General features: G+C 43.2%; 1 protein-coding gene across 6 annotated transcripts in view; it reads right to left on the bottom strand.

The window, feature by feature from the left end:
- Window positions 1-208: 208 nt before the first annotated feature.
- Window positions 209-24416, bottom strand: part of ETV6 (ETS variant transcription factor 6) — a 140030-nt gene continuing 115822 nt past the window's right edge. For all 6 annotated transcript variants that reach the window (XM_055807594.1, XM_013300757.3, XM_013300758.3 and 3 more), the window contains 3 exons: window positions 6881-7023; window positions 4020-4120; window positions 209-669 (listed from right to left, as the gene is read on the bottom strand). In XM_055807594.1, the coding sequence (XP_055663569.1) occupies window positions 564-669; window positions 4020-4120; window positions 6881-7023 (350 nt within the window). In that variant the 3' untranslated portion in view covers window positions 209-563. The remainder of the gene's footprint in view (window positions 670-4019; window positions 4121-6880; window positions 7024-24416) is intronic.

Below are 24416 nucleotides of genomic sequence, written 5' to 3'. Positions count from 1 at the left end.
TTTGACAGGTATGTGTGGTATTTGGTAGCTTCTGCACATTTCCCAGTGGCAGCACATGTAAATTGATCCGAGCAAACTGGAACCCTTGAGCAAATCCCTTCTGTGTTGCTATTGTTTTATGCAGTGTTATGTCATGAGACTTGCACAGAAAATAAGAGCACTCTATTTCCATAGGAAAGCCTTCCAGAAAAAAAAGCATAATCTGATGTCTTGTCCTATGTGAGATAAGGAAAGTCAAACTGCATGTTTATTAGGGAAAAAAAAAAACCAACAAAAAAACCCCAAAACTGAAACAAACCGAAAAGAAAGAACTCAAGGGAGACTTTGTAAGAACAGTGAAGTAGTGCATAAGTCCAGGCTTTTTCCTGTTTACTTTTCTGCCAGCACCACTTCTGCCTGTTAAAGTTTGTTTTGTTAAGGTGATTCAGGTCCTGTGTGGTCTTCAAGCTAAGCGGCAACCCCAAGTACTGCTTCTGTGTTGTTGCTTCCCCTCCCAAATTGTGCCAGTCATCCGGGCAAGATGTTTCTCCCATGGACCCACAGAGGTGATGCACCAGCCCCCTTCAGCACTCATCTTCTTGGTATATTTGTTCATCCAGTTCCTGGGATTCAAGGTGCTCGAGGCGGTCTGTTCGGCCACTCATAATCTCATCTGGGGTCTTCATGAACCTGCAAAACAGAGAAACAAGCAGATTTCCCAGTGGTCTCAGCTTTTACCTTTATAAAGATGTTGAGGCCCCTGAGCTCTACAGCTCCAAAAATCATATTTGCTGTATCCTCCCAGTGCCTTAGTACTTCCCAGCTTCTCCCCAGCCTACTGGTTTCTTCCCTCCTCCATACGTTGTAAAGAAACAAAAAAAAAAACCACCCAGGCCTTTACCCCCGCTCCTTGAATGTCTAAATTTGAACCAAACCCCACAGTCTTTTCCAAAGAATGATATATACAATATATCTATATCTCTATAATATAATGATATATTCTTCTCCCTCATATTGTTTGCTGTTGTCATGTAAGATGACAGTATGCCACAGGTACACTCATTTATGGTGTCTGGTGACAGAAACATTAAAGATCTTTATGGTTAGCTTATTTCAAAGCAAAAGCACTTGCAAGGTGTGGAGAGGCAGAGGGCTACTGGTTTGTGCAGGTGTCTGTGTAGGTGAGCGAAGAGGAGTATGAAACATCAAAGTAAAAAAGAAAAAGCCAAGGACCAAGTCAGAACAAGTTCTGGGAAATGGAAAAAGCCCTGAAAGAAAGTTTTTTGGGCTAGGGAACTGTGAACAAAGACAGTCTCTTCCTGTGTGATTGCAGTAAGCATAATTGTAATGAAGCAGCAACCTCTGCAAATGAATGCCACAGCTCCCAGCACTAATGTCCTGATGCAGTTAAGTCTGCAGGGGGCTAGAAACAGAAACTGCCTCTGAGGAGGCACGGCAGCAGTAGGAAATGGGAAAGGACATCCACCAGCCTGTAGATCAAGTCTGCAGCCTTGATCTTTGCCAGGATGCTTTTGTGTACTGCAGCACAGAGATCGCATGGAAAAGCTCTGCTTTCTTTTTGAATTTAATGGCATAGGGAGAGAGTCACATAGGAAGGATGAAATCCTAGTTTAAATACAACTCACTTTCGTAACTCCTAAGTACATCTGGAGAAATTAGGATGAAAGATGTTTATGCTGTAAGTGTTACAAAAAATTTCAGTCTTTCATTAACGATGTACTGGCTATCATTGAGCAGTACAAAATGTGTTAATCAGAGGAGCTGATTTTATTTCAGGTTGATGATATGCTCAGTATCCTTGCCCCAGTGAAAACAAAACCAACTGACAGGAGCCTCGTTACTATCACTGACCCAGAAAAATCACTGCTGAAGCTAATGAGCCAGATTTGCCTCCTCTTCTGCCTCTGAGGTTATAAAGCTGAGGGCTTTCCATCTGAAAAATATGAAGTCTCTCAGCAAATGCATAGCACAGTCTGGAGCTAACCTTTTGCCACTCTTTCTAATTTTGGAAATCATGTGCACATATGCATTTAGGGAAAAAAAAAAAGGCTGTGACTCACTGCTGTGTCACTCCCATTTGTATGCTGGAAGAACGCTGCTGATACAAATGGTGTTACAGTGGTGAAAAACTAGCATACAGAAGTGGTGAATCAGTCCCTGGCTACACAGTGAAATCGCATCAAAGCCTACGGGCCAGACTGTGCCCTGATTTAAACCCTGCTTGTCTTGTTGATCTTGCATGAGGATGAAATCAAAACAGAGTGATCCCACTGCCTTCCCTACCTTCTGTCTGCTCCGTTTCCTAAACCATGTGGGAGATGGGCTGATGTGAACCGTACCGCAGTACTTTGGGTATTCTTTCTGGTCTGTGTTTTAAGTCATGTCAAGGAACTCCAAGCATGGGTATTTGTAATAGCATTTGATTAAATTTTAAGAAAACAACCCAGAACTACAAGCTAATGAAGAAACAGTGTCTGTAACCTCATTTGTTGCAGAGGACACTCAGGCAACCTATTAGAAATCCTTCTCTGACTCCATTTTACTTAAAGCTCTGTATAGATATCTGCAGATGACAACTGCCTGCATGTTACTTACAGAGTCACACTTCCTATTATTTCTGTGCTTGCAAGAAAAAGCCAAGAAAGGCATATTAATGGCTTGATTTTTTGCAGCTGTTCTTTTTCTCTTCAGATATAAATAGGTCTAAGAAAACAACATCAATAAGTTTTTATTGGGAATTGTGCAAAAAATGCTTTGTTGTTTTTTCCCAGTTTCCGAAGGAAATGAGGTTTATATGCTCATGTTTTATGCTCCCTAGTGACCTCTGAATCTGTTGGTCAATTTTAGGCAAGTCTGACAGAGGAATTGAGGTCTCCAAGGGTATCAGGTTTCTACAGTTTTGAAAAAATAGGCAGCCTGGTTGAGAAGAGATGGATTCCTCTTTTGTTTGTGCCCCCCCTGAAAAAGAGGCTCCAAGATAAGTACATTCAGCATCACAGAATTCCCCCAGGAAAGCATGGTCTTCACACAAGGCCATAGCAACTGAGGTTCCCTTGGTACTGCTGCTCATGGAGCAACCTTATTTTAACTTTCAAAAAATTAAAAAAAAAATCTAAAATCATGCAGTTGATTTTGCCTGTAATTCCTTCTTCCCTTCACTTTCCTTCCCCCATCTAAGTCTCCTTCTAAGAGCTGACATAAACAAGACATTCCACAGAAACCTTTTCAGCTGTAGATAGTTTGAGTGCTAATGCAGTTCTGTTAGCTATTTAAGAAAACAAACTCCAAGGCTGCCTTCCTATTGATATCACTTCCAAGCACATTACTAGGTCCAGACCACTGACATCAAAGCAATCTTTGGTCTGAGTCCAGTGCTCTGTGGGTCAAACGTATGCACTAGGATTTGCTGGTCTTGTCTGAAGAGAGCTGGAGTGCTCTTGCTCTCTACCAGCCACACTCAAGTTTGTGGAAGTAACTCCTTGCTGTAACACTGTTTCAGGCACTATTTCCTAAATTCTTGGTTGTATCATCCAATGTGATGTGTTAGGTTTTACGAACAGGTCTTCCAGGTCCTTCTCTCCCTTGAAAGCAGCACCGCTGAAGACGTGGTTATCAGCACTTCTCTTTCGTGATGCTGATGCACTTGAGGAAATGCCTGATCCCTGCTTAGCTTTCACTGGCAGCTCTGTTTGTGAAGTCAGTTTGGAGTGGGTTTTCCAGCAGTTTGGGTGAGATCATGAATCATCTGTCTAAGGTCTTAAACAACGGCGCAGCCTGCTTCAAAGGAGTGAAAAGACTTCTATTGACTCCACTGATCATTGAAACGCCACTATTTTCGTAAATTGGTGCAGTTGCCTTGATAGCTAGGAAGCGCTGGTCTAGACAGCTTTTGCAAATGTATGCCCATTGTCACCTGTATTATAGCTGTGGCAATGAAGTATCCCACACACAATTCCATCCTCCATCTTCGAAAACTAATTGTCTGTAGAAAGGAATGGCAAAGAAAAGAAAAAAATTACCTGAACAAAAGCCTTTGTCCTGGCTCCTTCCGGATAATATTTAGTTTGTAGTAGTGGCGTAGGGCTCTGGACATTTTCTCATAAGTCATATTTGTTCTGTTCTGTTTTTTTCAAAAGAAAAAGGAAAAATGTGGTGACACGATTCATTAAAACCTTCCTAAGCCCCCAAAGGAGTTGCAGAACTATCACAGCCAGCTAAAGTAACCAAATCTGTTCAAGAAATTAGATGTTCCAGTCTAATGCTGTTTGCAGGCCCATCCTGCCCCTCCAGCCCTCATCACCAAATTTTTATGGGTCTCCATTCAGGGCAATTTAAGCAAGAAAGTTTAACAAAAATTCCAAGTGAGATTTTTCTACAGTTTCTTGGATCACAGATAACAAAGGCTTCATCGACCACAAGAGGAGACATTAGATGGAGATTCTCATGCCAAGTGGGATGTGACAGACCTGTTCTTACTGAAACCACCTTTTGCAAAAGCCTAAGAAGAGTGGCTAATAGGCTGAATCTGTCAGAAATCCTTACTAAGAACACTGTTCCTTTGGGATTCCCCTCCACTAACTAGTTAATGCTTACAATGCACTGTGGTGATTGAGTGCCTGTTTCTCCTCTTGTTATACAAGTGTAAATCAAGAAGCCCATTAGGTTGTACTTCTGCTTCTATGACAGAGCCTCCCCTTCATTTTGGGAGCTGCAGACCCTAAAGGCCATAGCCAGAGTACTGCAATGTGACTGACATGGCTCTGCTGAAGCTGAGTGTCACAAGGCAGAAGTGATGTGCGCGGGCAGAGCTGTCTGTGGGCAGCCCCCACAGTACTGGCTTGGGTTAGCAGGTTCAGTCCCTTAGGCTACATCTACATGAAGAGCATTTTGCTGGTACAAGGAGCACTGGTTTACTATCCTGGCAAAAAAACTCCCCGCAGAAAGACAACTATACTGGCAAAGCCATGCCTGCACGAGCATAAAGCAGCCGCTTTGCCATGGGCAAAACGCGCCAAACCAGCAGAGGCACGCTTTTGCTCTGCGAGCCTCCATGTCAGGAGTTTGGCTTGGCACAGCTCTGGCAGTCCAAGATCTGGCAGAAGGCTGTAGTGTTGACCTGACTTTATTAAATGAGACCAATTCACCTGTCTAAAATGCTCTCTAAGAGCAGACCTCCTCTGCTTGCCCACCACAGGTCTGCTGAGGGAGGGTACATAAAAGGTCTTCTGTGACAATTAAACACTAATGATGTTTTTCCTGCAAAATCTAGACTCCACTCATTGGGAAGCCCCCTGAAATACCATGTGTGCTTTTTCCCTTTCTTATATGCTAAAAGGCCACTGTGTTTCCCAAGTGGCTAGTGGTCTGAAGTAGCTTCAGTTTTAGAATAGCTTGGAGGTTGGGTAATGGCAGAACTCTCCACTCCCAGTGTTGCAGCCCAAGACCTCTAGGACAGATGTTCTTGTAAGCAATGACTCCTATGAGAAAATCTTGAACTTATCAAGAGTATAGGTTATGTATACTCATATACAGAACCACAGAACAGCTGAGGCTGGAAGTCACCTCTGGAGATCACCTAGTCCAGCCCCTCTGCTCAAAGCAGGGTCAACCAGAGACACCTGCTCAGGACTGTCCAGTTCAGTTTTGAACATCTCCAAGAATGAAGGCTCCTCTGGGCAACGTGCTCCACTGTCTGACCATCTTCCTAGTATAACCGTCCCACACCTGGGGTCTCATGAAACATAACAAGGGGCAATGTAAAGCCCCACATTTTCCCAGGTCACTCCTCTCCAGGCAGACTTCTTTACCTTGCCCCTTATTAAGTTTCATGAAATTTGTGTTAGGTCATTTTTCATGTCCACATCCCTCTGGATGGCAGCACAACCCTCTGGTGTATCAGTACCAGAGGGTGTATCAGCACCTCACAGTTTTGTATTGTCTGAGAACTTGCTGAGGGTGTGCTCTGTCCCATCATCCAGTTCGTTAATGAACGTGTTACAGTATTGGCCCCAAATTCAATCCCTGGGGTAACATCACTAGTGACTGGATTTCGTGCCATTGATCACAATCTTTTCAGCCCAGCAATTCACCCAGTTTTCAGTCTACCTCACTATATTCTTGTCTAGATCATACTTAATTAGTTTGTCTGTGAGGATATTATGGGATACAGTCTCAAAAGCCTTTCTAATATCAAGATAATCATCCATTGTTCTCCCTGCATCCACTGAGCTCATAATTTCATGGTAGACAGGTATGTTGGTGGTCAAGCATGGTCTCCATTCTGCAAATCCATGCTGGCTACCCATATATTCGTATGAATATATTCATATAGATCTATCTATACCTAACTCAGCCCCAAACTGCAAAAATCAGTAACTGCTTTGCAGAGAACAAAGCAGAGTTACCCCCTTAAAAGGAAATACATAATCCTGCAGCATTTGGTGTCCGTCACAGGGCAGGTGTGAAATCTGAATGCTGGTGCAGATAGAACACAGACAGATAGCTCCTGCCAAGGTGTAGTATACAGCTTCTTGTAGACCACATCTAACCAGAACATCCTTACTATCAGGTTTCGGGAAGAAATGAGATGCCTTGAGAGAGAAGGACCACTAATTCTTGCACTCCCTATAATTTTATAATGAAATGCACTTATAACTCAATGCCTTTAAACCAAACCAACAGGTTTTCTATATGAAAGGTAGGGTTTAGTGCTTGAGGCTGGATGCTTTATATTTCTAATATGCGTAGAATGAAAGATTACAACTTTCCAGCAACAGTTTATATGCACACACTTTCTTCCTTTTCATTCTGTTTATAAGTGAATCCTGTGATGTTACAAGAGGTGAAGTGCCGCAGGAGGAAAAGTGCATTGCTTCCTTACCTTGTGGTTTCCCCACAGCCGGGCCAGCCCGTTGGGATCCACTATCCGGAATATTTTGGATTCCTTATCTTCCCATCGGATGAAATTTTCGTACCGGCTGTCAGAAAGCAGCTGATAAACATAATCCCAAAGCAACCTACAGTCTGTGAAGAGAAAGGCAAGAAAACATTGACTTTTTTCCTTGAGATTAATGCTGGAAACTTTAGTGTGGATGTGTAGTGAAAGGACAGTTGGGATCAGGGCTGAAACAGCTGCTGCAATCTGAAATGCAAATGGCTTGGTTGGTATCGACAAATGTTTGCAAAACATACTGGAATATACATTAGAAGGAAGCCTCTTCTAATGCATCCTAGTCCTTCTGACACTGACTGAGCGACTTGATCACATTAAAAGCTGCATGAGATGACCTGCTGATTTTAGTTGTGTGTTTATTGTTGTACTGATGCACATAAAACTACCGCTGTTGGCCCTACTGCTGGTGCTGGCTGTTTCAGTGGGGAAATCAAGAATCCTGCAACCTGCTCTCCCTGCTTGAGGCTACCTCTTTCTGTGCAAACATGAGGGGTCTAAAGCATGGGCAATATTACAGCTTTCCTTTGTATGCTCCCTGTGATATAAAACTGACACCTTCTACCATTTTTGAATTTGCTTTTTGTTTTACTTTTCAAAGTTCCTGAAAAAAAAAACCAAGTATGATAATTACTTGAGTGCTATTGAGAGGTTAAATACTTTCTATTTGGATAATTGAATTCAAATTTCCTCTTGGCAAACACTCCTTAGGTCGCTAATTAAAGGTCTAACAGACACTTAGGTTTTAGTTTAGTGTTTTTCAGTTTCATGGCTGTCTCTTGAGACCTACCAAGCCAAGAGCTGAGCTATTCCTACTTCCTGCTTGCAGTGTGTGTGTGCGCAGCACAGCATAGTAACTGGCAACTATGAAATACAGAAAGCGAACTGCACAGAGTTAGGGGCTCTGCTGCTGTCAGAAACAACAGGATTTTTATAGCTCAACTGTCCAGATCCCTAAGATGGCCGTATGGTTGCATTTTACTTTGAAAGCAAAACCAGTCTCTGAGAGATGGCTTGTTAGAGTGGCTAAAGGGCAGGCAACCAAAGACCTCTAGCTAGGTGCTAAAATGGTTCTTGTCAGCCTGTCTTTCTATTCCTGTCTGTTTGGGGTTGGTATGTGTTACAGTGGTGATGATGACATGTTTGGTATGATAATATAAAATGCTTTTTGAAAAGGGAAATGAATAACACATTTAATGAGCACACCTGAAATGATTAGTGATATTAACAGTATTGATGGTATTTCCCATTTTCGAACTGTAAAGAGTATCTCTGGAACATGTACTGTCTCGAAAGCCAGAGCTTAGTCTGCCAGTGCCCTTACTACAGACTCTCCCTACCACCTACGGAGAACAAGGCAATGCGTTTTGAAGAGATGACATCTGGCAAAAATTGCAGGTTTCCGTTCTAGCTGAAACCTTCCCCAATGGTCACCTTGATAATGGTCACCATGACATCTACAAAAGGAGGAATGTGAAAGGAAAGTGGCAGTCAGATTTGTTGGCTGGAAAAAACTTATGTACATCAACATTTTTCACACAAAAATGTCCATTCCCATTTCATTTTTTTTCTGGGTTTAACTTTAAAAAAGGAAACCAATTTCCATTTTTTTTCATTCCTGGATACAAATCTTGTTCAGTGATAGCTTCCTCCCTCTCACCCAGAAGAAGGTACCTGCAGCTGGGACAAAGACAGAAAATAATTCTCCTCTGCATGCATTTGCCAATGGCCAGCCTATACGGACGGGCCCCTTCTTGGCACACAGATGCAGAGACGTCTTCCTTTCCCTTTTCCCCTCACCCAGCCACTAACTCCACGGCTATGGATACCAAGCAGGTAGCTGGCTGCAATTAAACACTGCAATGCCAAACACTGCTGTGGCTAACCTCTTTTGCAGCTCCAGGCACAAGTGACTTCCCCTGGACTACACGGGAGGTCTGTAGAAGAGCATCAAATTGGAAGTCTCAGGCTACTGCTTTAATTTCTGTTGTATATCCTCTCACAAATAAACAAACCCCAGTTCTTCCATCGCCTTTCCATCAATAATTTTGCACACACACACACACACTTAAGTCTTTTAGACACGCACATATTAGTAAAAACCTTCTTTTAGAGATTTTGTTTATAAGGAACAAGGGAAGGGAAATTATATTGCTCTGTTGGTTTGGGCCTTTTAATAATGCGGGAGGTGCTTAGAGAACAGGGTAGTAAGGGCCCATGTAAGTGGTTCCTTGACACACGTGCAATTCATTCCAGAACTCTTCCAATGAAAGGCTGTATAGAAAATGCTTCTTTAGTGCAAGAAGCTCAATTAAAAAAACCACAACAAAACAAACAAGAAACAAACAAAAACTTTAACTGTCTTTTTTTTGATTTTTTCATTCAATTCCTCTAGCTCTGACTCCCCAAGAAATATTTTACCAATTGATCAGAGTTGGTAATTCTGCTGTGTTCCAAAAACTACCATTTTTTTCCATCATCCTGTGTAACCTGTGATAACTTTAACAAAACCTGCATAGTCTAGGTCAATGGTTCATGCTGAATTCACTGTTTCAGAAGGGTTTTTCCCAAAGATCTCCATGCTTTGTTTACATGCAGTCCTTCATTAATATCACTGTAAAGGTGATGTGATTCCCTAGGTCAGCAGGGAATCATTTACCACAGCCATCAGTGGGCAGGACAGGGCTAAACACCTGTGGTGGGCTCAGGCTGGCTCCACCTCACCTGCAAAAAAGGTCGGTCTTGGTGGGAGCAGTTTCAAATAAGAAAGCATGCACTTGGCTGAAATTCATCAAGAAAAAAGTGACACTTTTTGGCCAAGGCAGGAATTTATTAGAAACCTGAGGGAAGAGAGGAAGGATGTGTGGATCTGTTGTTGAACCAGCGCTTTGACTGTGCTCGAAGCTTGCTGAGGTGGTTGGTTGGTGTCTGGCCCCACTGGAAGAGTGCTGCAGGGATCTGGCATCCCAGTGTCAGTCACTTGGTTTTGCTTGTGCCACTACTGCTAGTCCTGGCAGGAGTGGCTCTCCTCGGGGTCAGCTGGAGGGATGGCGCTCCCGCAGAGGCAAGTCAATGTCAGGCTCTGTCATATTCTGGAATGTGGCAGCCTGAGGCAGACACCCTCTGATTATAGTAACTTACAGCTAATATTTACAATTCTGCAGAGGTAAGATTTACCCTACACTTTACTTTCACCTCAAAATTTGCAGCATGCAATGTTATTTTTAGTGAGTAGTACACTGCTGTAACTATGCTCTAGAAGATTTCCAAGTGTATAAATGCAACTCTTACTGATGGGGATGGTAGACCCCTAATATCCTTTCTACAGCGGCCCCTGGAAGAGTTTCAAGGAGCTAATGGCTCCTTGACAGCTGACTGGAATTGCACATGCAATGTCATCATACTGTGCCAGGGCTGCACATTTACCTCAGTGTGGACAGCGAGTAAATGCTGGTTGAACCGAATGGCTTTAGTTATTTTCAATTGGCTGTCATTACCTCCCCCACACACACTGTGCCCCCCTCCTTCACACACACAAAAAAGAAAGCACACAAAATTCAGCCCAAGATGTCTGGGTGGCAAATTATTGGACTAACAACAGAGCTTCAGACTTTGAGAAGAGGTAGGATTCAAGTCCTGATTTGGTTTTTGTTGTTCACCTCATTTTTAGACGGGTTTCAGGCTAAGCTTGAACATAAATACTGCTCAAATGAGGAGAACTCAGATCTGCATCTTGAGATCTTCTCAAGAAAAGTCCTAAGTGATCAAGGGCCCCATCCCATGTTCTAAACTGACTGAGCTGCTCAGACTTGCAGAGGTATTTACTAGGCTGGTGGAATTTGCAAAAAAAACCCCAACCACCCAAGTATCTTAGACCTCTGCTTCAACAAGAAAGTTGAATATTCTTGAAAATTCTGCTTGGCTCCTACAACCACTTAAAAACTCGTCCCTAAAAGCTACAGTTGTCGATCAGCAAGTTCAGATACATGACTGACTTGCAATAATGTAACAAGATGGCATGCATCAACGCAATTGTAGCAACTGTGTCTCAAGCCACCGCAAGCAGGAAATCAAAAGCATTACCTTTAAAAACCAGTAGAAAAGACTCATGCTCACTGCATTTTTCACCTCTGCTGAGAGTTATGAGCGTGCACACTGTTAGTTATCATGGACCAGCTGATACTTAGCAGCACAATTTAGTTAAATGTACGAGCTCTGTTTGCAGAGTATCTAAATCAGTTTGCCTTCTTTCAAGTTTCACACGGGAGACCTCCAGGAACTTGGGCACTTAGGCATTTTTTTTTGTTTTAACCATAAACAAATTACACCCTGGGCATCTTTCTCCATGGACTGCATGGTGAAAAAACACGAGGTTCTGGAGGGTTGTCCCTGACTGACAGAGGAGCAGCAACTAAATAATCTACCATTATTAGGCCAGTAGAGACCATCTTTAACAGAACAGAGACTATAGGTCAGACACTACTTGATAACTCGGTGTCATGAATTTGGAGTATAGTAGAGCTCATTTGCAGGATATTGCAAGCCTATGAAACTGGTGAAAACCCAAGAAGAGGCAATGCTAGAAAATGCTATTAAAAGAAGCTTCTCCACTGTGAAAAGAGGCACCTCCACAGAAGGCTGATGAGGACAATACAGGAAGTTGCATCCTCCAGGAAGGTCAAAACTGTTGCATGTATTTTCACGAAGGATGGAGGAATGCAGACAACTTGTACGTGAATGGTTGTTTTCTAAGTGTAAATCACTTGTTTGAGGGAAATCTTCTCCATGAAGACTAAATCACTTCCTTGGCTGTCAGAAGGCCTCCAAAGGAGCAGTCACATGGGGGGACTCTCTACAGGGCGTGTTGGGTAGTGACGGCAAGAAAGCACATGGATGTTGCTGAGGCCAAGCAAGTTTGTAAGTGTGGGAGATTCAACAGGGGAGTTGAGTCAGGGCTGGTACCTAAATTGTTTGGGCATGCTGCAATTTCCTGCCTTTTGGCTAAAATAAGCTTACTTAGAAAACAACTATGTCTCCATAGCACAAGGAAACATCATTTCCCCCTAACACACACACGTACTTTTTTTTTAAAGTGAACTCAGATGGTTGGACTTTGTACAGTCTGAAGGTAAAGGGACTTAGCTATGGAGAGAGCTGGGACTGAGAGGCTTTAAGGAGATGTGGTATCAAACAACCTAGTCCAAGAGGGAAGGTGGTGAATGGCTCCCAGCAATGTGGAAGGGCTCCTAAAAGCTGGCCTTTCCATATGCCACCATTTTTTCAGCTGTACTACTGGACAAGACTGAACTACATAATTAGCTGGGAATTAGGGCAAACCGTACCTTCGAATGGAATGGCATGGCTACAAATTTCTTCCTCCAGTTAATGTTTCTAAAGGGATTTTTATAGTTATGCACAACGTAGTCATAAGGTGTACAGTACTTAGCTGGCTCTCAAAATGTCCCCCACAAGCACTGCCCTACATGTGCAAGAGGCAGCAGTTTCACATTCCTGCTAATAACATCCATGTACTGAACAGCCCCAAGGCTGGCAGGGCTAGAGTAAAGCCTTGGGTGTTGCCACCCCACTCAGTCTCCTGGCTACCACTTGGCTGCCAGGGCTGACACTAGGCATGAAAGAAACAGGCAGCTGCACAGCTCTGGAGAGGGTGGGGGAGAGGGGACAGAGCAGTTGGGGTCTGAGGAGTAGGAAGAAATCTCTCCCATAAACACCAGCTGCTGGCTTTAAACTCCACTGATCGCAGTAAGCTTGTGTCTTTGCTCTAGTTTTAACCTCACCTTTCACATGGCAGCAAGTGCCCAAACCTCAGCCACTCCTCCTTGGCATGGTAAACCGATTTCTCCTCTCTGGCTGAAAAGCTCTGTTTACTGCCCACACTGACAGCACTGCTTTGGTAATGTTAAAAAAAAGGGGAGCCTGTAATATTGTGACAGTCATATAGACACTGTATGACTGGAAGCATGTATTATAGATTCTTCATTTCAAATATCATTTAGGACAATAGGCACAGTCTTCTGAATATACATGTAAAGAACACTGGCATATAAATACTTCCTAATGACTATATGATAGTAATACACACATCCCTTAGAATTTATATACCATCTCAGAATGATCTATGAATTTAATGTTATGGATCTTAGGTTTCTTGTATTTTGACACTTGTCCAGCCATTATGAATGACTTCTCTAGTATCGTTTGGCCACGGTGGTCTTGATGTTGCACTAGTGGGAGGTCTTGTATCTGCTTCCTTACACTCAATAATGCTGTTAACAGTACAGGCTTATACATGCTAATGACATCTTTTGTTCAGGATATAACATTCCCCTGCACTGCAATATTTCCTAAAGCACACACTGCACCTCAGACCCCTGTTGTTTCAGTGAGGCCCACGGCGCAGAAGCAGAGCTGGCTCTCTTCATGTATCAAACACCAAAATGCTGTCTTAACCACAGAAACGTTTTGCGAGACCCACCCACATCTTGCACTGAAGATCATTATATAAAATGCATTTGGTCTGGCTGATGACTGACTTGGAAGCTAACATGGCTTCACAGAGGAAGAGATCATGCCAAAGTAACGTTGTCACACTCCCTCTGACATCAGCTGAGGCCTTACCCCTTGCTGAGTAGGTTAGCCTAAAATTTCTCCAGCATGATATCATTTGACTTAAATGGTTCTGTGATTTCTACCAGCTGAAGAGTTCTCCCAAGCTTAGGCCCCTTTCTTTTACAAGGTGATTTGTGCTTCAGCTGCATTTGTTCACAGTGAAGCAAGCAATGGCTGTTCACAACTGAGGCTGATGAAGGGAGCTTTTCTAGGAGCCCTCTCTACTCTGGTTTCTGTATTCACACATGAAGTGTGGTTAGAATAGATAATATGGTGATGCTTACGGTATCAAAATGATGAACTGGTAAAATTCAGCTGGCCATAGCTGCTGCAAGAAGAAGGTCCCGATCTCCCTTCCATTGCATCCTCCCTTCATCCTGCCGCTTACGTTGTGCTGGCTCTGTTATATTTCTCCATAAGCCAAATTAAATCACTTAAACAGAAGAACACAAACCACCAGCCAGCTTTCTGCTATTTGAGAGCCAAACCTGTGTAGAGGAAGAGCTAGTGAATGCTAAAGCCATCACAAAGAAGGTGGCAAGACTATACTGGCAGAGCAGGTGAAGACAAGGAGGAAGGAGGGAGAGGCTAGAAGGTCCTGTGGACCTTTAGCCTGCTGTCTGTGATCATTGCCCTTGTTGGAGAAGGTCATTAAGTCTCTAAGAAGACAACACTATTTTGGGGCATCTGGATTTGTTTAAACTGTAGGCAGAACCAAGAAATTACAAAGGTTAATGGCTGTTGTACAGAAAATAAAAAAGACTGGGAGAGAACTCCTAAGTCCTGACTTGGTTTAGACTTGTCAGGGAGATGAGCTCTAATTGCATTTTAACCACATCCTAAACTGTGCAATGGGCAGAACTTTCTGGACAAGTCAAATGGACCTTCGGACTATCTAACTTGTGAATGAAGTTCATCAGGCTGGCTGATACTGTAATGTGTTTCAGAAGTATGGTTAGAACTACTCAGTTAACTTGCTGTCATCACACAAATGGACATGGAGGAAAAATAAATCTGGTGCAAAGGAGAGGAAAGACGTTACTGGACCTTATCACATCAGCTCCTGCATTCTTGCTGAAAACCTTTCCCATGGCAAAAAATGAATTGGGAAACCAACAGACAGCACACTGAGAAAGACAGACATGCTACAGTAGAATTACTGCTGTGTTGAGACGCAATCCAGCCTCAGTATCTATCTAATTCCATGACATACTTATTTTAGCAGACAAAACTACAAGAAAAAAGTAACTAAGTCTCACGATTAAGGAGTTAAATGGCTCTGAGGACTGTGGGAGCACTGATCCTGAGATGGAGCAGTCCTGCTCATCCCTCTATGGTAATCCACATCCAGGTTACTGAGAGAAAAGAGATTTCTTTCCATGAATGTTGGCTGCTGTTGGAAGCAGGATGGTAAGCTGAATGTTTCTTGTGGAGAAACCTTTTGACAGACAACTATTTGTTCAGCTCAGCAAATTCAGGCTGGGCCTGAGTAAAAAGGTTGCCCGATCACATTATACAACAGTTGTATGTTGCTTCTTTCTTGTACACAAACACCAGTGGGAGATCAGGCAGAAGGACAGCAGAAACCTGAGACTGTCACGCTGTAAACAGTTGTTCTGTGAGGTTGTAGAAGTAACACAGCAAGATGAGGCCAAGATCTGTCTTTGGCAATAAAAACTTGTATAGGGAAGGAGGATCCAAAAGGTTAATATTCCTCATGTGGTTGTAGAAAAGAGCACTTAAATTACAAAGAATATGTAATGGATGGGCCAGAGACAGTTCGACAGATAAAGACTTTGCAAGCTGAAGTCTGTTCTATTAAAAAATGACTTTTATTTCCTCCTGTCTTGTTCCCCTGCTCCATCCCCCCATCCCCACCAAACAGACTATTTCTGATATTGGTTTCAAGTGTTGTTTTTTTCCTGCTCCACCATAATGGCAGACAGCACTCTTCCATTTATCTTGCTAAAGAAATCTGCCTCTGATCCTCCTGTGGCTTTTCCTCCCCTTTCTTGATCATGAAGGGTAATGACTAGGAAAAGGGAAATAAATTCAACCTCCGCCTGTTCATGTGTGCATCCTACAACCACCTCACAACCATGCAGGCATCAGAAAACTGGCCAAACACTTTAATTATGGGAATTGAAGAATAAAGGATGAAGCTTTATCTTCTGACTTGTACTTCAGAGAACTGGGCAAAAGCAGGAGTGACTTAACTACAGCAAAGGCATTCCCAACAAGAGTAATAATTTTTGACCCCACAAGGTGAGAATCTCCAGAATCTTCTGACATTAGCTCAGTTCACCCTCAGGTTTAGACTTCTAGGTTTTTTTTGAGAGCAGAAAATAATTGTCTGTAGCAGACTGCTGCCCAAGAACCTCACTTCTGTGCGCCATCAGAAAGCCTAGAATGCTCTGAGAGGTGTGAGCATGGCTGGAGGATGTGGCTTCTGGTGCGTTCCCAGGAAATTCCCCCTGAAGAGACTTCATAAACCGTAAACTTGTGACTTCTGATAGGTCCCCTGCAGGAAACTGAAATGTGACCTCCCCTTCTTGGGGTTAAATCTCCACATTTAGCTATAGCCAAACTCTGTCCTTCCGTTCCCTCAACAGAGATGGAAAACAGTACTCTTAGCAGTTTAAAGGTAATTTGAATTAACACAAAGTGATGCAAGCTTTTGTATGCCATTTCTAAGTGATTAGCATTAAAGCCAGACTTAAATAGGCCTGTCTCCGAAGAGAGTGATGTGCAGTGTCAACACTGTCGACATTACAGTGTTATTTTCCTCGTTTAACTAAACAGGTTCAAAGTGATGCAAGTTTGCTTTGTAGAAGAAAATCTGAATTGCTGACACAACTAGCCTGAAGAAAGCGTGCAATATACAGGGAAAATAAGGGCAAGTTTTCATTAAAAGGCAAGTTTTTTTAAAAAGTGTTTAACATCCTGCTGACCCCAATGGAGGCAGAGGGTGTTCTGAACCCATTTATGACATCTGTCTAGCCATGGCATGTAGATGCTGCAGGACAGTAATGAGAAGGATGAAATCTAAATGACTGAGCTTTCCTCTGGCTTGGTCAGTCTTGCCTTCTGAGTGGACCTGAACAAGCCCCAACCACAATTTCTGCTCCTGTAACTGTGCAGTAAGGATGGAGGCAGCTATAAAGCAAGACACTTCACAGAAAATCTGCAACCACCTATCCAAGCTATTGCCATTCAGCTATTGCTTAAGTGTCATTAGTTAAATTGGCAGGGAAGGCACACTTTCATGCTGAAATTAATTGTTAATGCTGTGTTAAGATGACTCTCAAGGTTATAATGAAAACTTCTGTGAATATGAAGTCTAGGAGCTTGACTCTCATCCATACTTTAGACTCTTTATAATAGTCTGGCTTTCCACAAGGGGCTTGAAATAAATGTGGCAATGTACTGCAAATGTAAAAGTGTACATGGCTGCAAGGGCATTAAACAAGGCCAGTGACATTATCATTGCCATATCTAAATGGGAGTGACAGGCCATGCCTACACCAAGTTTCTCAGGCTGTTTCAAGGCTCCAATCTGTCTGTATGAGCTGCTGCCCTATAGAAAGGAGGGTCTGCTGCCTGAAAAGCAGGTGCTGAACCCCCACCACTTACAACTGACCATGCTGAAGTGAACCACTGTTTCGGTTTCCACAGCCTGCCAGGCTATAACTTGTAACTGTTCAGCTGCTGACACTGTCTTGCCACAGTTGCCCCCAAAGTCTGTGCATACAACAAAAGCTAAGCCTCTGCAGCTTAGTTTGCCAGCACTCATCCTCCCCAAAGGAGGATACAGCAATCATTTTCAGTTTAGAGAAGAATTCACCACAGTGAAGCTTGTGGTGATTTTGCTTTGGAAAGGGGAATAGTAATGAATGAAACAGTGATGCACATCACTGGAAGGATAGTATGCTTGAGGGCTGGTGCACACAGAGAACCTGACTGGTGTAGGCTCTTGCCAATATCAAGTGCCACAGCAGGTCTGTGGGACATTCCTGTCCACATAAGTGAATTTCTTTAAGAAGGTTTCTAATTACAAAGCAGTATCGTCATTCTGGAATAGTCACTCAACAACCACCAAATGACAATATAAGGGAATTAAGTTCAAGCCTTTTTACTACTAACACTCATGCTCACTGCCTTATGCATGTAGAGAATTCACAACCAACAACAACAAAAAAGACCAGACTGATGTGGGTTCAGGAATCTGAGATATTGCCCTAGTAGATGGCCACAGTTGGGCAGATTTTGTTTTTGCTTGGAGGATGTGACTGCAACATTGAAACAGAAGTGGCTGTATCACAGAAACATTATGACTAGCTTTAAATGCTGCAACAGACCAAAGCAGCAGCAGATAGCTCAGTGTAAATTATATACCCAGCCTCTCCAGTTTACAGCTAGCTTGGGATGGTGTCATGGTGAGACATCCAGTGAAGAAAAACCCCATGGAAATACCAGGCTGACCAGTAATGCAAGATATTGGTTGCTCCAATTTTAAATTGGATAATACATTTTTTAACAAAGTGGAACATGTAAATGTAAGGCATTATAACATAACAAGAGGTGTTATTAGTCACTAAAATCTGGAAGTAAATTTAACCTACAATTTTGAGTGAGGGGCTGGTCAGATGGTGTCTACTGATACACTGTACTGCATTATTTTCTATGCAGTATAGCTCTCTCTTTCCAACACCTTTCACCTTTGTGTGCTGGCCTTTCTTTAAATTTACCTTGCCTGTTTGGACAGTAAGCTCTTTGGGGCAGGGACTATAGCACAATAGAGCCTATAGATACTACTGTATTTCAAACACTAAAAATTAAATGGAACAGGAAGCTGCATCCCCTGCAACAGAATAGAACAGGACTATTTCAGTTGGAAGGGACCCACAATGATCACTAGTCCAACTGCCTGACCACTTCAGGGCTGACCAAAAGTTAAAGCACATTATTAAGGGCATTTCCAAATGCCTGTTCTAGTGTTTGACCACCCTCTTGGTAAAGAATGTCTAGATGAAACCTTCCCTGGTGCAGCTTTGAACCATTCCCATGCACCTTGTCACTGGATCCCAGGGAGAAGAGATCAGCACCTCCCTCCCCACTCCCCCTCCCCAGGAAGCTGTAGAGAGCAGTAAGGTCACCTCTCAGCCTCCTTTTCTCCAAACCAACCAAACCCAAGGTTCTTAACTGCTCCTCACAAGACATTCCTTCCAGCCCTTTCACCAGCTGTGTTGCCCTCCTCTGGACGCATTCAAGGACCTTCACATCCTTCTTAAACCACGAGGCCCAGAACTACACACAGTACTCAAGGCGAGGCCTTGCTGAACACAGCAGGATAATCACCTTTTTTGACCAGCTGGTTATGCTGGTTTGATGCCCCCCAGATGTGGTTTGCCCTCTTGGCTGCCAGGGCACACTGCTGGCTCACTCACATTGAGCCTGTGTCAACCAGCACCCCCAGGTCCCCAGGTCCCTTTCTGCAGGGCTGCTCTCCAGCTACTCCTCTCCCAGCTTACATCTGTGCCCAGCATTACTCTGTCCTAGGTGCAGAATCCGGCATTTTGACTTGTTAAATTTCATTCCACTAATCATAGCCTAGTGCTTCAAACTATCTAGATCCCTCTGCAAGGTGTCTTGTCCCCAAAGAGAGGCACCAGCATCTCCCAGTTTGGTATCATCAGCAAACTTGCTAATGGTGCATTCAACTCCTGCATCCAGATAGTTGATAAGTGTATTGAACAGCACCGGCCCTAGAACTGAGGCCTGAGGAACACTGCTGGTGACCGGCCTCCAGCCAAATGTAGCCCCATTCACTACAGCCCTTTGAGCTCTGCCCTTCAGCCAGTTCTTCAGCCAGCACACTGTGAACTTGCTCATCCCACAGCTGGACAACTTCTCCAGAGGGATGCTGTGAGGGACAGTACCAAAAACCTTACTAAAATCCACAAAAACTACATCCCCTGCCTTCCCTTCACCCACTAGGCAGGTGACCTTATCATAGAAGGATATCAAATTCATTAAACAGGACTTTCCTTTTGTGAACCCATGTTGACTGTGCTTGATGATTGCATTATTCTTTGAATGCCTTTCAATAGTACGCAGCATCATCTTCTCCATATTTTTTTCCAGCCCTTCTGTGAGGGCTAACAGTATCAGCTGCTGCAAAACTTTTAACTTCTAAGTTGTGCATAGTTGTTAGTTTTTACTGCCTTTACTATATAGGCATAACTGTTCTTTGCGTCCTTTCCCATCCCTTCTCCCTCTCTCCCTCCCACCCAGCATATGCCATTGCATAGTAACTATGTCTGTTTTGTACAGAAAGGAAAATAAACTAATGTGGTATAACTGCACTTGCACATAGGATTTTGCTGGTGTATCAGTTAAAAAGGTCATCCTACACAGCCGTAAATGTCTCACTGACACATCTGGAGCAAATGTGGGTACTGGGGCTCTGGCACTAGCAGATAAATTGGGGAGATACTGCTGACCAAGGTGCTATGGTTTGAAGTTTGGTGTCTTGTGATGTTTAAGTTCTAAATGTCTGCTGTTACAAATATAATAGCTCAATCAGCTGAGTTTTTATCCTCCTTTAAAAGAAGCTTTCCAGCTCAACCCCGAAGTAAAGAAAAAGTATCGGTTGATTTGCACTTCTTTCAAGCATTCTGTGAAAAATTCACTTAGCTAATTCCTCCTGTCTTTTCCCTTCCCATGCAAGTTTATGAGAAGTGATTAAGTTTTTAAAACAAAGGGTGAAGAGAAACCCTGATCCTGTTCCTACTCCAACCTCTCTCCCCACACAAAACAACCCAACTCAACTACTCTGAGTTGTCCTTAGAGAGCTCCCCATGCTCAGACTTAGCCCATAGCCTACATCCATCCTAAGTGCTCTTTTGTAGATTTCAGTAGCATGTGAGTCATTCATAGCTGATGCGCTCTTAGCAGAGGACTGCCTTTTCAGTTTTGGCCATCAGACTGTTTTTATTGAGAAGTCACTTGTTAAGTGTCTTGCTACAAATCTGCGGGGTTCATGCTATGCCCCTGTACCCTCTGGATGTGTGGCACACCGAGAGGCTGAGACAAGTCAGAAGCAAAGCTGGAGGTAGATCTCTTTCATGACTTTGGGAGGGTAGGAATCTTGCTTGTCCTCATTCCAACAGCAGACAATAGTTTTATGGGCCAAACCGATACAGCAGTAGACAATGTGCCTCTGAACAGTTTAAACATTACCTAGCTTTGCCTCAGACTTATGAAGGGGAGGAGACAAATCTGGCAGCTCATAAAGTCAGATACAGCCCAGTTGCTGAGGTAACCCAGCTGATAAGAACAGCATACCAGTAGACAACAACAGGCACAAGACTCACCTGCCTTTAGATTTCGCCCCCACCAAATGCAGAGCAGAATCAAAAGCAATAGGCAGGGCGGAGCTCTGTGGAAGAATAGCAACACTCATCCTTTCAAGCTGCTTGTATGAATGGGTAGGTCTGCCCCAGACACGTACAGAGTGAACCTGGAGCTTAATGGGTTTTATTGGGTCTCAGCTCCGACAGGACAGGGAGCCCCTGGGGGGAATCCAGCTGCACCTCCCACTGCTCTGCGACACTCTGCCTTTCACTCCCAGGCAGTCTTCTGGTTAGTATCTGTACTGGACAACGCTTGGGTAAAGGGACAGTTTTATCTGTATCCCAAAGTTTCAGTGCCAGCATTTGCTGTGGATTAGTGATCAACCCTTTCAGTCTCAGAGAGCTACTACAGAAGAAGACACTGTGAGCTGGAAATTCCAGGAACCTGCTCAGCAATCTACTTCCCCTCACGAGAAACATCCAGAATTGTACTACTGAGTTTTAAATGACTGAATCAAAAGTGAGGTAAATACCAGCATGTAATGAGATTAATTAATTTGGATGTTTCTAAGCCAACCTCTATGTGATAAAAGTTAGGACAAAACCAACCCTGTTGTAGTCCCGTAACTGCCTCTTGCAGGGATTCCTGTGTCTTCCTTTAGGCCACTGACAGGTTTCTGATGAGATCTAATATGTCAGTTCCCATTTTCCTGCATGCTAACAAGCTGCGGTGGACATGGATATCTGAAAAAAAGGACATTTTTGACACCTAAATAAAGGTTTGTGGTGAAAAACTGCCTTGGCTGAAGTCAACAGCAGAGCTTCCAAGGAAAGCTTTGGGGACAGAACTTCAGGATGGCTGCAGGGAGGGTTACTGGTGGCTGTGGTTCCACCAGGGCTGCAGTGCATGCCTCAACCATGACATGCTACAAATGCCCGCCAATGCAATAACCCCTGCCTCTCCTTGTACCCTGGGGAAGTACCTCTTATGAGATATCAAGGTCTTAAAATGTTCGATAACAAAACCCTCCCAGTCAGAGGTGCGGGGGACTGGACTTTCCATTCTGCAGAGCTAACTTCAGGTGTCTCTCTTGATCGAAACTGCAACTGCATTAAAAAAAAAAAAAAAGAAAGAAAAAGTGTACTTTTTCTCCCCACAGAGTGAAACCCTTGGAGGCTATCTGGGGGGAACAAAGATGGCCTATTTTAAAAATTCAGAGCTAAAAGTAAGCCAGATAGACTGCCTGTTTGCTACAGCCCAAGTTAGGAGCTGACTACCAACACTGTTACTGCTTTGAATTAGCAGTTCCAGCGGGGAAAATGGTCCATTACACCACTCTGCTCAACTCCCTTTCTCAGGTATTTTTAATATTTTTTAAGTGCTGTCGGAGCTAGATGACTATTGATGCTTGAGTTAGCTTTACCCTTGCCTGGTGTATTTACAGGGCATGCAGGTCTGCCTTTGGATCATCCCAACATAATGACCTCTAGTTCTAACAAAGTTATAGAAGAGACTCGTGCATATTGTATTGAGAAGATAGCTAAACATATTTTTAAAAATCAGCTCTAGCCACTGCAGAATAATATATGGGACCTTAATGAGTAACATAAAGAGACTTTATGCCTCTTCATTTGCTAGAGAAGTGTAAAATGGCCTTAGAGGAAAAGAGTAAGACCTTCAACCTGAAATTCTTTGCTGTAAAAGGGAAAGTGCTTTACCAGTAAAATTAATATTTTGTGAAATGATATTACACAAAAAGGTAGGAAAGATTAGTCAGCCGGTGAGTACAGGTCATTATTTTGTCTGACAGGAAGTCCAGAGCTCTATTGATCCACCTCCTGAAAACAAAGTGTTTGTGGATAGCAGCAACATCACTGCAGAAACATTGTTTTCTTTCCCAGCACCAAGTAATTGCATGCTGCATTTAAAAGCAGACTCTATCTACAAGTAAACAGGTTTATGAGGCTGTAAGGTACCTGAAGTCCCGGAAGAACTCCTCTTACAATTTAAAATATCTGAGCTGGGAATAGAACATGTTTTGGAGCTCAGCCCAATGTTTTAGTCAGCAGCCCATGGGTCTTCCCTGGTAGCTGGCTCCTGAACACTATCTCCCCTGAAAATCACCTGCATGCAAATGGTTAAGCCAGTAGAAAGTCAAGGCTCTCTTCTCACCAGTGTAAACAGATAAGTACTTAGCTCTGGCACTGGGCTATTGGTAAATCTTTTCATTACTCAACTCGTCAGCCTTCCTCATCCATAAAATGGAAATAATGCCAGCGATCTGTAAAAATATTTTTTTAACAATAAATCTGTACTGATGTATATTTGCAGTTCAAGAACCAAGTGTTGTAATTTTCATAGTCTCTTTCAAATTAAAGTGGCAAGCCATGGTTGGACAAAAGCCTCCACGTTAACTATAGTACTGTCAGTGAAGACAAGGACACTCAGGTGGAAAACAGATTTATGCTGACATAAGAAAGAGATGGTCTTAAAATGAAATCACTTAATGGCAACAGCTCTAAATCGAAGACTGTGAGATGGGTGGGAAGCAGGTAGAAAGGTACGTACTTTCTCTCTAGGGGGTCTAAGTATGCTGCCATTGAATTCAATAGCACTGATGAAGTTGACTTCAGGCATGAGTCATGGACTGTCTACATTTTTGGTAGTAATCTGGGTTTTGTCACGTTTAAATTGGCTGTGAGCTCTTTATAGGGTCCAGCTACAGTTCAGGAGCCACTACAACCAACCAGAATAGCACTAGTTTATGCCTGTACAGCAAGTGAGGCTTGTTGGCATTTACAATTAGAGGACATGGGGCACTGATGGAAGTACACTGGCAAACTTATCAGTAGAAATTAAGATGCTAGCAACCACCAACTATGTAATCCCCTGACCTTTTGCCATAGAACACTGCCCTGATCTGAACTGAATTCTTAAGTACACTTCAGGTCTTTTTGGCATGAAATAATTCACCAGCTCCTGAAGACATGCCGATGGCTCTAAGCAAAGCCACCAGAGTGCAAGTGAAAGTGGCTAAGCATGGAAATACAGCCTTGTGTGTAACAGTTTAAACTCCTACACATATTTGCTGGGGTGGGGGGCAGGGAGGGGAGCGAGTGGCTGCATGGTACTTAGTTGTCAGCTGGGGTTAAACCACAACATAGGCCCAAATATCCATGGGCTTGGGCTCTGTTGCCACGCAAACAACATAGGGATGGAAAAGACGTGAGAGTACTGATTACAGGGCTGATGTCACTGGGCCTAGTGCACAACATGCAGAAACCAAAGATTCCCAATTATGTAAGAAAACTCCTGGGTTTAAAATAAAAAATTGTACCACCACCTGCTCCCCATATTTTTTCTTATATTCTTTTCAGTCTTTATGCTTAGAGAATGTTTCCTTCTGAAAAAAAAAAAAAATTAACACCCCCCCCGATCCCCAATAGTACTTTATGGAAAAGAAATCTCCCAGTGATGCAAC

This window comes from Falco peregrinus, chromosome 6 (genome assembly GCF_023634155.1).
Source record: "Falco peregrinus isolate bFalPer1 chromosome 6, bFalPer1.pri, whole genome shotgun sequence".
Taxonomy (NCBI): Eukaryota; Metazoa; Chordata; class Aves; order Falconiformes; family Falconidae; genus Falco; species Falco peregrinus.
The sequence above is the reverse complement of the archived record's forward strand: the minus strand, read 5'-3'. Positions and strand labels throughout refer to the sequence as shown.